At 31.6% G+C, this 13,024-nt stretch overlaps 1 protein-coding gene across 2 annotated transcripts; it reads left to right on the top strand.

The window, feature by feature from the left end:
• Positions 1 to 8,331: 8,331 nt before the first annotated feature.
• Positions 8,332 to 11,278, top strand: LOC117931783 (uncharacterized protein At1g28695-like). Of its 2 annotated transcripts, none has more exons than XM_034852849.1 (3): positions 8,332 to 8,550; positions 8,673 to 9,053; positions 10,555 to 11,278. In XM_034852849.1, the coding sequence occupies exons 1-3, from the start codon at positions 8,413 to 8,415 to the stop codon at positions 11,092 to 11,094; spliced, it is 1,059 nt and encodes a 352-aa protein (XP_034708740.1). In that variant the 5' UTR covers positions 8,332 to 8,412; the 3' UTR covers positions 11,095 to 11,278. The 2 variants fall into 2 exon arrangements, with proteins under 2 accessions (XP_034708740.1, XP_034708739.1); XM_034852848.1 differs by having other exon boundaries at positions 8,333 to 8,550; positions 8,670 to 9,053.
• The last annotated feature ends 1,746 nt before the right edge of the window (positions 11,279 to 13,024 follow it).

Below are 13,024 nucleotides of genomic sequence, written 5' to 3'. Positions count from 1 at the left end.
TGAACTCGTGCGAAATGGTCATCTTGTTGTTAAACCCCAGATTGGTTGATGAAGAAGCTTCTGAAAGTCCTCTTAGATGATGCCAAGTGCCCACTTGACCTTGACCTATAAATAAAAACTTGAATTTCTCATGTAAAAGTGGATCTTTTGGACATTTCTAATTGTAGAATTTTCCAGATTTTCTCTTTCAATAGAATTCTCTATTTTCCTTCATTTTCTATCATTTTCTCACTAGCCAAACATGTCTTGTGAGACCAAATCTCTAAGCATGAGTGGCTAAATCTTATTTTTCTCGAAGGAAAGAGGATCTAGAGGCAAGATCTATGGTGAATTAGATAAATTAGCTTATTTGCAAAGGTAATTTGATCCAATTGATTGATTAATTGAATTTTGGGGATTTTTCTCTTCAAATTGTCTTGGATGACTACTACAATGCAAACTAGGTAGATTCATTACATTCTTAAAGCTAGATTTTATGAAATTGAATAATTGCATTGTGTGAATCATTGGAAGATAATTTAAGATGAATTGAATTTATGATTTGAATTAATCTCTTGCATTAAATGATCTAATTTGAAGATAAATTAGATCTAGACCTAAAGTTAAATAAAAAATCAATTTAAATGAAAATTTAGGTTTTCAATCTAACTTTATGAAAATTAGATCTCAACATCTATTCACCATGGAATTTGTTTTCTAGAAAATTCTAACTCCGAGAATTTCATTTCCTATTAATTTTCTTCTATTTCACATTTCATTGTTCTTCTCAATTAAAAACCATTGTTAAATTGATTTTTCCCCATAAAATTTCAAATCAATTTCACTTGATCACAATCATTTCTTCTCCTCTCATTTAAGCCTTAATTATCGAGAATAATCCATCCTAGTAGACGACACCTAAAAACCATTATACTATAGTAGTTTGTACTAAAAACACTTTTTGATTGGGTTTTACAAGCTACTCTAGAATAGTGAATTAGGTTATAAATTGTGTTTTGACCCAAAAAACGACGAAAAATCAATCAATCGGTGACTTCAACCTTAACATTCTCCCACTTGAAGTCATTCTTCTATATCTTGCCTTATCACATGCTACTTAACGTTACTGCCAAGCCATAAGAGGATCTTCATCAACTAAATTTATCGGTATTAATTGGTTTTGTCAAGGCGTCTATTAGATTGTCCTTTATATGGATATTTTACAACAGAATAGGAAAATCTTCTTTTGTTTGTGCCCAAGCTCCTTTAATAACCGTTTAATCTAAATAGCTTCTTTTCAAGTCTGTGTAGTTGTCATGTACTCTACTTCTATTATAGATAGAGTCACAACAATTTGAAGTTTTGAAACCTAACTCACAATTCCTCCTGTAAAGGTGAACACATAGCCTGTAGTAGATTTTCTTTTATCAAGTTCACTTGCAAAGTCTTAATCAATATAACCTTCAACAATGAATTTTGATCCTCTAAAACATAATACAGCATTTGAAGTCCCTTTAATGTATCTAAGGATCCTCTTAAATATATTCCAATGTTCTCTCCCTAGGATTGCTTGAACCGAATTATCACTCTTACTACTTGTGGAATGTTTGGTCTTGTACAAACCATAACAAACATTAAGCTTTCCATTACTAATGCATATGGTGTTCGAGATAGTTTCATCCTCTCCACTTTATTACTAGGACTCATACTTGAAGATAATTTTTAATTCACATAAAATAGGATAGAACTGGCTTACAATCATGCATGTTGAAATGGCATAAAATTTTCTTCAATTATTTTTTCTATGATAGTCAAATCTTCTTGCTTTATCTATCTTGATGAATTTGCACCCCTAGAATTTTGTTTGTTGATCCTAGATCCTTCATTTCAAACATCCTAGCCAATTGTGTATTTAATTCTTGCACTCGATCTTTGTTGGGGTTTATAACCAACATGTTATCCACATACAACAACAAAATATTAAAATCATCACTCTCAAACCTCTTATAATATGTACAATGATCTAAATTGAGCCTATTATACCCAAGACTTAATATGAAGGAATCAGATCTTTTGTACCAACATCTTAGTACATGTTTTAAACCGTATAGAGATTTGGTTAACCTTCAAACTAAGTTTTCTTTCCCATTTTTTATAAAACCTTACAGTTTGAGCATATAAATTTCTTCTACAAGCTCTTCATGGAGAAACACAGCTTTCACATCTAATTGCTCAAGGTGTAAATCAAATCTAACACGCATGGTGAGGACTACTCGAATTCATGTAAGTTAAAGAACAAGAAAAAAAAAATCGCATTGAAATCAACACCTTCTTTCTTAGCATATATTTTAACCACCAGTCTTGCACAATATTGTTCCACTTGGTCATTGCTATAACATTTGATTGTATAGACCTACTTGTTTCCAATAGCTTTCTTCTAGGTGGTAGTGACACAAGTTTCCATGTTTAGTTCTTATACAAGGTTTTAGCCTTATTTTGCATTGTTGTCATCTATAAAGATGAATCTAAACTTTTTATGGCCTCTTAATAAATTGAAGGCTCTCCATTTTTTATAAGAAAACAACATGTAACCTCAGTTGTGATAACAAACTCTGAGTGCCAAAAAGGTTCTCTTCTTTCTTAGATTGACCGCTGCACTTCAGGTATCTCAGACTCAATTGGTACTTGTTCATTGTGCTATGGAACTACTTTAGAAGATTCTAGTTGTTTTTGTTCTAATTGTTTGTTTCCAATTAAACATATAGTATTTATTTTTTTTCATGAATGTGTTATCTCCTTCTTCACTTTGTAGCAAGTCTTTTACAAATATTTCGTCTCTACTAATTATAACCTTGTAGGCAATGGGATTCCACAGGCGATACCCATTTACTCCATCAGCATACCCTAAGAATATGCATCTTTTAGATTTTAGATCCAGCTTTATTCTTTCTTGGTGATTATACATCACATAAGCAACACGCCCAAATATGTGTAAGGAGGAATAGTCTACTAGCTTACCAATCCACATCTCCATATGTGTCTTCATCTTAATTGTTGTTAATGGAGACATATTCATTAAATAGCATGCAATTGTGGTTGCTTCAGCCCAATTTATTTTGGGTCATCCTGCAGTATTCAACATAGCTCTCATTCTTTCTGTAAAAGTTCTATTTGTTTGTGTTGTTATGTTATTTTGTTGTGGAGTATAAGAAATAGTTTTTTATTGTTGTATGTCTTTTTTACTATAAAATTCATCAAACTCCTAGCTAAAGAATTCTCATTCATTGTTTGTCCTCAAAAATTTAATCTTCTTTCCCATTTCAAATTTCTTCTGCACTTTAAAGGTTTTGAATATTGGAAAAACATTTGGCTTTCTCTTGATGAGGTAAACCTAACATCTTTGGAATAATCATCTATAAACAACACCAGATAGTTTGTGTCTCCAAAAGATGTGACCAGTGATTCCTAAACGTCAAAATGAACCAAGTCTATAATGTCCTTACTTCTTATAGTAGATCTACTGAATCTTAATTTATGTTCTTACTAATAACATAGTGCTCACAAAATGGTAGACTTGCAGTTTTGAGTCTATGAAGCAACTTTTGATCAGAGGGAATTTTCAATCTATTTTCTAACATGTTTGTGATGTCACCTCAATGGAAATTCTTCTCCGAAGTTTCCAACAAAAGTTCTCACCTCTTGATATGTCTTCTCATGCAGCATGTATAGATTTGCAACAATCTTCTCTACCTTTATCACCACAAGTACACCTTTGATAACCTTCATGATTCCTCTTTTAACAAGGAATTCATACCCAAGGTCATCCAATTGTCCCAACAAATTCTTCTTTAAGCCCTTCACATGTTGTACCTCTGAAATAATGCAAATCACATCATCATCCATCTTCACTTTGATGAAGTCAATGCCAATAATCTCTAAGGCACAATCATTACCCATGTACATTGATCCTCTTGAGATAAGTTCACCATTCTCTATGAGAAGTCATGTGCCATGTTTCTAATGAGTCAATTAAACAAACTTCAACAAATCTTTTTAGGTCTTTTGCAATTGTTGTTGCCTCACTATATAAGATTTCACATTTATTTGAAGTACTTGTTACACAACTCTAAGTATTTGATGACGCAAATTCTTTCTCTTTCATGTTTTTCTCTACCCCTCTTTAGTAGTGTCAACACTCCTTTTTTATGTGTCCCTATTTTCCACAGTGATAACATTTAACTTTCTTCTTATCCTCCAACTTTGACCTATTCTATTTGTAACTCCCACTAGAACCACATTTTGCTCATCTTACTCTAGAAATAATTAAAGCCTCAATTTGCTGAGAATATGATATTTTATCTTTCTTTTTTTTACTCCTACTTTCTTCCTTAAGTACAATAGTCGCAACATCATTAAAGACTAGCATTATCTTTAAAGCACCATTGGCGAAATTTATGATGAGATGATCATATGAATCAAGTAGACTTTGGAGTATAAGTTCGACCCATTCTTTCTCTTCTATATTATACTCCATAGTTGATAATTGAGATAATAGAGTTTTCAAGGTGTTCATGTGTTCAGTCACCAAACTAGATTCTAACATCCGAAGAGTGTAAAGTTTTCTTTTCAAGAAGATTTTGTTATGCAATGACTTGGCTTCATATAAGTTTTTCAAAAGATCCCAAATTTTTTTTTTTTTTGTTGATAGTAATTCTAAGATGTTTGACGGTATATTATCTATTACTGCTAAATGCAAGTTTGAAACAGCATCCTCACCCATTTGCTCCCACTTTTTGTCTTCACCATTTTCTAGCCTTTCACCAATTGCTTGTAATCAATTTTCCTTCCTTAAGATAATTTTCATTTTTATTTTCCACAACCCAAAATTGTTCTCATTGAATTTTTATATTTCAAATTTCATGGTCATTTGTTTAACTTTTACAGTGAATAGTAACCCAAAATAGTAGTAAGTGTATGTGTTAAATACACTAGGAAAGTCTCTATGAAAGTAGAGGGGTCACAATGGTTCCACTTAAAACCCTTTTTCCTTAAGCTCTTATAGCCCTTTTGATAGAACTTTACTAGACTTCCTATTGTCCTAAACCTAGGCTTTGATACCATTGTTATGAAATGATACCCATGGCAATAATTTGAAAATAGAATAATAAAAAAAAATAATTGGAAAAAGTACTTATATGGTAAAACCTTCTTCATATGAGAGAAACCTTCATGGGGCAAGATCGAAAAATATCCACTATATGAAAACAAAATTACAACCTCTCTCTTAATTAAGAGGAAAGAATATAACAACTTACAAAATGATGAAAGTCTTTTTTGGGGATGAATAGTATAAAAGGTGGAGACCTCCTTTTATAGCAAAAGGAAGCTCCCATATTTTTGTCTTCTTCTGATGTGGGATGACTTCAACTTTAACAGGGTGCGGCATTGTACAAGAGGATGCAATGAAGGTGCAACACAAGTGGATGCAGTAGGGATGCAAGGAAGTCTCGGATTGCAACACAAATGTAGCAAAAATAACGATTAAACCAAGAATAAATCATCTTTGTTTGGGTTTTTTTCTATATCTGAAAGCTACAAAAACATGTTTTACATCAACTTGGTGATTATCTCTCCTCTTTGTTGAGGTTATCTTTATTTGCACCTCCTCTCCATCCTAAAACTCTCAATGGCTTCAATCAAACTCTAAAAGTCTCCATTCTTTTATTGTAGCATTCCTCCTATGAAACTATCACTCTTTTCATGTGATTACATACCAATATGATAACATCAACTATATGCACACTAAGTTTGTATCATTCAAAGCTAACAAAGATTTCCTCTCATGCATTATAGTGCTTTTAGGATAGATAATCACGAAACTTCTATAGATCAAATATGAAATCTTCATGATTCATAAAACTTCTATATCATCGAGTTAGGTCTCTTTTCTTTTTTCTTTTTTTTTTTATATTTTTTAGAGGATTTTTGGGCCAAAATCCATCAAATGGGCTACCTTTTAGTGTAATTTTGGATGAGTTTTGGTACAATAAAGTGTGACAAAAAATATGCCCCATCAAAATCTATATGCCCCCTAAATCTAGAATTCATATTTATGTGTTGGGTTTTAAAAATAAAAATAAAAAGGATGATGCCCTCCTAAAAATATTGATAATAAAAAATTTATTAGAAACTTAAAAATAAAATAAAATCATAAATAAAAATCATTTTTTGGTTTGAAAAGATAAAAACATAATGACTAATTTTCAATGATTAAAAAAATTACCAAATTTTGCAAGAAATTTTAATATAAATTACAAAACATCTTCTTTATCTACTTCTAGTTAGTTAACTTTCTATTAAAATTAGCATAAATTTCCTTTTTAATTCATATAAATTTTAAATAAAATATATTTTATTTGAAAGAGTTTTGAAATTTTGTTTAAAAAAATTATTTGAAAATCTTTCCTTAATACTTTCTTAGGTGCAAACTCTATGAGATCCTAAGGCTACTCTAGATATATACTAATGTTAAATAATTTGTTTATTTAGAATCTTTATCAAATCATGGATTTAATTTAGTAAGTTGAATACTCTTAAAATTTTGTTATAAAATTTACCAACTTTTTATCAAATATGAAAGTATGCTCACATTTATTTAATTCAAAATCTTGCAATTTAAATAGTCCCCCTAATATAAATTTTTTGGCTCTGCCACGCGTTACATGTTATGAATATACTTGGCATGTACGATGATCACATGCATTTGCTTGTCACCATCTGTAAGATTGTCCTCGGTATCCTTGTGGTCTGTGTAAACTTGGTACCCTCTCTCTCCCCCTCCACCACTCCACCGCCGGGCCCTCTCTCTCTCTCTCTCTCTCTCTAACAATGATGGAGGCAATATGTATCTCTCCACAAACATTTCGTAACTTTTGTCCTACGAAACCCCACATGTATCTCTCCCTCACAAGCCAAAACAACTCGTTCTAATAATGATATCGGTAGTATGTATCTACCCAAAAACATTTCATAACTTTTATCCTACTTTTATCCTACGAAACCCCATATCCATCTCTCCCTCAAAAGTCAAGACAACTCTTTCCCTAATAATGATATCGGTAGTATGTATCTCTCCAAAAACTTTTCATGACTTTTGGCCTACCAAACCCCACATGGATCTCTCCCTCAAAGGTCAGAACAACCAGTCTCCATCCAACCCATTGCCAGGGTTTTCTCTCTACCTCTGTATGTCTCTTCTCCAGACCTTTCAACAACTCTGTTAGTCTCTATCCTTTCATTCCAAAATGGTATATCATTCTTTCGTTAAATGTCGCCAAAATGAAGATTACGATGCCTTTCATGTTCACAAGAAATGAGATTGCTGCTACCAAAATTCAAACACCAACTAGAGAGGATTTTTAATTAATGGCCAATCGTGTGACAGACCACAACCCTTTTGAGACTTTTTTGGGACCTTAGAGGACTGAAAATTGGAAAGAAGAAAGGGGGGAGAAAGAGAGGAGGAATTGTCTCTTTGAGGGGGTCCCAAACCATTGTTAGTGTCGTTTAAAATGGGTTTTGGAACAGTAAAGTATTGTATATGAAATGTCTAAACGTGTGTTCTAATTCCTTATAAAAATGGTTTCGTAAATGATACAAATTCTGTTGTTTCACACTTGCACGTAATTATTAAGATTGACAACCACCTCCACCTACAAGAACTAGACCTTGGTCTTCTTGTGGTATCGCTTTCCTGAAGTGGGTAAGATGTCATTGTAATGGAGATTTTGACTTCCCTTCCACTCCCAATCAAAATATTTCCCTTTGTATTAATACACATTTTCATGGACCCTAATTAAATTTTAAAATGTCAATAAATAAAAATAAAAAATTATTTACATTTTTATCTATTCTCAAATGAAAATTAGGATTAACGGATTAAAAATATGAAAACGTCTCAAATTTGTAAAATTAATATTTCCCATTTTTTAATTCAAAGAGTAACCCATTTTCAATATAAATGCTCTTTAACATTTTTGTTATTCACGTTTAGAAAGAAAAAAAAATGATTATTTTGTAAATAAAAAGATGGGGACATTTTTATATATATTTTAAGTTAAAAATACATGAAGGATTAATTGTTAAAAATGGGGAAGATTTTATCCCTTATCCTAAAAATGATCATAGTATTGTCTTATATAAGAAACTCTATTTAAAAAGCAAGAACAAACAAACAAAGAATAGTCTCCCATATATCCATTATTTTAGTTAGGGTCCTGTAGTCATTGAATGAGAAATAAAGACAGGCCAACCACACTTCAGCCACATAGCTTGACTGTCCTTCCCAAATTAAACACTTCTCCTCTCTCTCTCTCTCTCTCTCTCTCTCTCTCTCTCAAGAGAGTACCATCAACTATTTACTAGGGTTTTTCGATGTTTAATTGCAAAACAAACATGGATTACCCCAAGAGCTCCACTGGGAACTTTGCCATTGCTCTACTCCTTACTGGGATTGTCTCTCTCTGCCTCCCCTCTCCATTCCCCACCTTCCAATGGCCCCAACCACCTACTGTAAGTCTCCACTAATTCTCCATTAGGGTTTCCCTCATTTGATATCAAAATCCAAAAAAATTAAAAGATCATCATTATTTTATGTTACACCAATTTCCTTCTCTTTTTTTTTCTTACAGAAGGCCCTCGAGGTGGTGCCTCAAGATGATCTCGAAGCAGCGTTGAGCAAAGCATCAATGCCCAACAAGACTGTAATAATCACAATAGTGAACAAAGCCTATGTCGAAGGCGACGACACATCGATGCTGGATCTTTTTCTGGAGAGCTTCTGGATCGGAGAAGGCACAAGGGAGATGGCGGACCACCTGTTGGTGGTAGCGATGGACCAGACGGCGTTCGACCGCTGCATTTTCCGGCGACTCCACTGCTACAAAATGGTGAGCGAGGACGGAGATATGGATGGAGAGAAGCTTTACATGTCGAAGGACTTCATCAAAATGATGTGGAGAAGGACTCTCCTTCTCCTTCGTGTGCTCGAGCGTGGCTACAGTTTCATCTTCACGGTACGTACTGTTACTAAACGACACCGTTTTGGTCCCCTACCTATGTGTTTAATTTGATTAATTTTTTGGAGTTAGGGTTTTGTTTGGCGTTTAGTTAGGTTAATTAAATGTGAATATTAAAAATGGAGCGTTTTGATTGACAACCTACAATAGCCGCGTTAACCAAACAGACCATATCCTTTTTTGTTTTTTGTTTCCTTTTTTAAAATTTTTTAAATATTTCAAAACAAAATATAATTTATTTTTATGAGGAATAATTTTTATTTTATATGTGTTAAAGGATGGGATTTATTTAATTATACATGTAATTTTGTTGAGGAAAAAATTAAATCATCCTATAAGGAAAAAAAAATTAGAATTTTCTTTTATTATTATAAATTGATATTTTCTAATATCATATATTATAATTGCTCATAAAAAAATAAAAACTTTTTTAAAATTTAATGAAGTTAATGTTCTTGTTTGAATAAATATTAAAATATTAAAATATGAACTTAAAATGAAAATAAAAAATAAGAAATTGAAGCCACATAGAAAAGATAGAATTAATATAATAAAATCATAAGAAATGTGTTTATATCCTTATCCTTAATTTTTTTATTAAAAACAAAAGAGGCATCATATGAAATAGATAATCATTATAATTGTTTAATAGAGATATTTGGTTAACAGACCTAAAATAGTTTTAAAATTAGAAAAATAACATCCTTTTGTCCTTTTTTTAAAAAAAACTAACCTATTTTTGACATTTTTTTCTTAAGATTTTTGTTGTTTTGTTTTTGTTAGAGATTTTTATTGGAATTTTGGTTTGAATTTATTGCAATTGTTTTTTATTAGGATTGGGCTTTTATTGGGTTTTGAAAATGAGATGAAATAAACGAATATTTTAATTAAGATTTGTAGATAAAAGGAAAACTTAATCTAAAATAATCCAAAATTTCATAAATACCAAATTATGACTTTCATTGCAAATAATAATAATAATAATAGTAAAGTCAATTTCATATTGATGAAATTTGGGTCCATATGCACCAACCAACCCAATCCAATTTTTAGTCAATTTGGATAATCATTTTTAATATTAAAGTTAAGGTTAAACTTGATTTAAATTTTTTAACGAACACTCAATTTGAGCAAATTAAATTTTATAACTTATATTATCATATATAATAACATTTATTTTTTTCTTTTAGCTTTTTAATAAAAGAATGTCAAATTATTATTATATTTTTTCTAAAAAAATATAAACTTATTTTTACTTTTTTATATTATCTCGAAGTTTTGTCTCATTTACTATTTAAATTTTGTTGTAAATTAATACTGGTGGTTGAACTCGGATTGATTGTTTTCTCCTTAATGACTCGTATTGCTCTGAAACTCGAGTCGAGGAGCCCTAGATGAGATGGATAGAATTGTTTTCTTAGATCAACTTTTACTAAAATTTTAACATTTTTCAGCAACAATTAAAGCTAATAATAATGATAATGTTGCTTTAACACAGGACACGGATGTAAGTTGGCTGAGGAACCCATTTCCAAGGTTAACCACAAACCAAACAGCAGATCTCCAAATCAGCACCGACCTGTTTCTCAGCCGCCGCCGGCCGGAAGACAGCCTCATCAACACCGGATTCTACTTCGTCCGATCAAACAACAAGACCATTGCCCTCTTTCAAACCTGGTATGCCATGAAGAACAACGCCACAGGGAAGAAAGAACAAGACGTACTATCAGACCTTATGCGGAAGGGCATTTTTAGGGAGCTGGGTCTTGAACTAAGGGTCCTTCACACCCTTTACTTCAGTGGGTTTTGCCAAAATAGCAAAGACTTTAGGGCAGTCACCACTGTCCATGCTAACTGCTGCAGAAGTATTAGCGCCAAGGTGGCTGATCTCAAGGCCGTCCACCGTGACTGGAGGCGTTTCAAGGCGGCCACCGCCACCAACAAGACGGTGACCGACACTGATGCCATGACTTTCCGGTGGTCTGTTCATGAAGCATGTGTCCGTTCCTGGAATACTTCCAGGAATCATGTAGGATGAATTTTGCTTGGAACAACATAATACATAGATGGACAGAAGGTACATAATTTAGTTTGATATAGGTCCAGTTGTTCTCCTCATAGTTCTGAACTTCTAGGGTTTCCCTCTTCATATTTTATCATGCAAAGCTTAAAACAATGTAAAGAGAATTATCTAAATTTGAATAAAGAAATAAATTTTTAAATCCCCTTCACAAAGAAATAATTTATTATTTTTTTAATCTGAATACTTATTAAAAAAATTTATCTGTTTAAAAACTTGAAATATTCTTTAACATTTTTCTTTGTTTTCATTTTTTTAAAAAAAATATTTTTTACATATAATATTTTATTTTTAATTATTTTTTATATTTATATAATTATTTAAAAAAAAATGTTAAAACACTACATTTTTAAAACTGTTTTTGATAATAAAAATTGGGATGGATAAAAAAGAATAATGATATAAATGTAAAATGAATGGTAAAATGATTGGTGGGGAATTATTCACATTTTATTTCTATTTATTATAATGTCTTTGTTTGGTTCTCGAAAATATAAAAAAAAAAATAGAAAAATGTAGTAGAAAAAAAAATAAATTAAAAATTAATAAATTATTTTTACTCACTGCTTTAAATTCTTTATACTTACTTTAACTCATTAATTCAAAAAATAAATAATTTAAAAATGAATAAAACAACTAAAGATAAGAAACCATTTTGTGTAGGTTATGTTTAATTCCTGAAAGTTAAAAGGAAAATACAAAAGATATTTAAAAATAGATTTAATATCAATAAATTATTTCATATATCACATCATACTTTTTTTATTTATTTAACTCCTCTACATAAAAATTAAATAATTTAAAAATATACAAATTTCTTTATAATTGACTTTCTTTCATAGCAAATTCCTTAGCAATTTTTTTTTCTTTCCTTAGCATTTTCCGGGAACCAACCAACCGATATGACCATGAAAATAGCACCCCAAACACATGGAAACAGAGGAGGTGAAAGAAATCAATATTTGTACTTCATAAAAATTTTATTTTCTCAATTTCAATCATCAGAGTTACAATATGAATACAAGTTGGAATTGTTTACAAAGACTGAAGGGCAAAGCAAGTGGACATTAGAATAAAAGCATACAAGCCACCAAACCAACTTTCTGCGCATTGACCTTCATGGATACAAATAGAGAATCAAGTATATAAATTTCATATTCCCTTAGCATTGGCTACCACACAACATGCGTAAAAATTGACCAATCGACAGGTTTTGCACGGGCGAGCCCATCCAGCAATATATTTAGAGAATCTTATTTGCCTATTGAAAAAAGAATACAAGAGAAACAGAAGCACGGATCTATTCAAAATGCAAACTACATCCATATTTTGAAAGACATCGACACCTTCTGAAAGTGACTACAAAATGACCAGCTTCGGCATCAATGCTCTTCCAAATTTCATTGAGACCCACCAAAATTTGTTTCCCAAGAAAAAGAAATAAAAAACGATAATGATAACATGTAGACATTTTAAAAGAATTAAGAAAAAATACAAACTACCTATAAATATTTGGGCTAAATATGCTTGACGACTCCACTACATAATCACCCGTAAACCTTCAAATAAAAAGCATTCTGCTTGCATCAAATGATAAACTAACTCAGAATCCTTCCCATAGTAAGCTAATGCTGCAAAAATTGATCAAAAAATACTAAGCTAGATCCTTCAGTCCCCTGGAAGGAGCTGCTTACAAGTTACACCAAGTCATATCAGAAGCAAAATCATACCACAGGTGAAGGGAACTTCAATTCAATGTAATGAACTACATCACATGGGAAATGCTCCTAGCAAACTATGCCCTAGAAAGACTATTGCCACCCACCAAGTTTTTCAACTCTCACCTTCCCAGTCATCCCTCATTAATTAGAACTTCCTGCGGTACATT

The sequence above is a fragment of the Vitis riparia genome, chromosome 15 (genome assembly GCF_004353265.1).
Source record: "Vitis riparia cultivar Riparia Gloire de Montpellier isolate 1030 chromosome 15, EGFV_Vit.rip_1.0, whole genome shotgun sequence".
NCBI classification, from domain to species: domain Eukaryota; kingdom Viridiplantae; phylum Streptophyta; class Magnoliopsida; order Vitales; family Vitaceae; genus Vitis; species Vitis riparia.
This window is presented reverse-complemented; position numbering and strand designations above follow the sequence as displayed.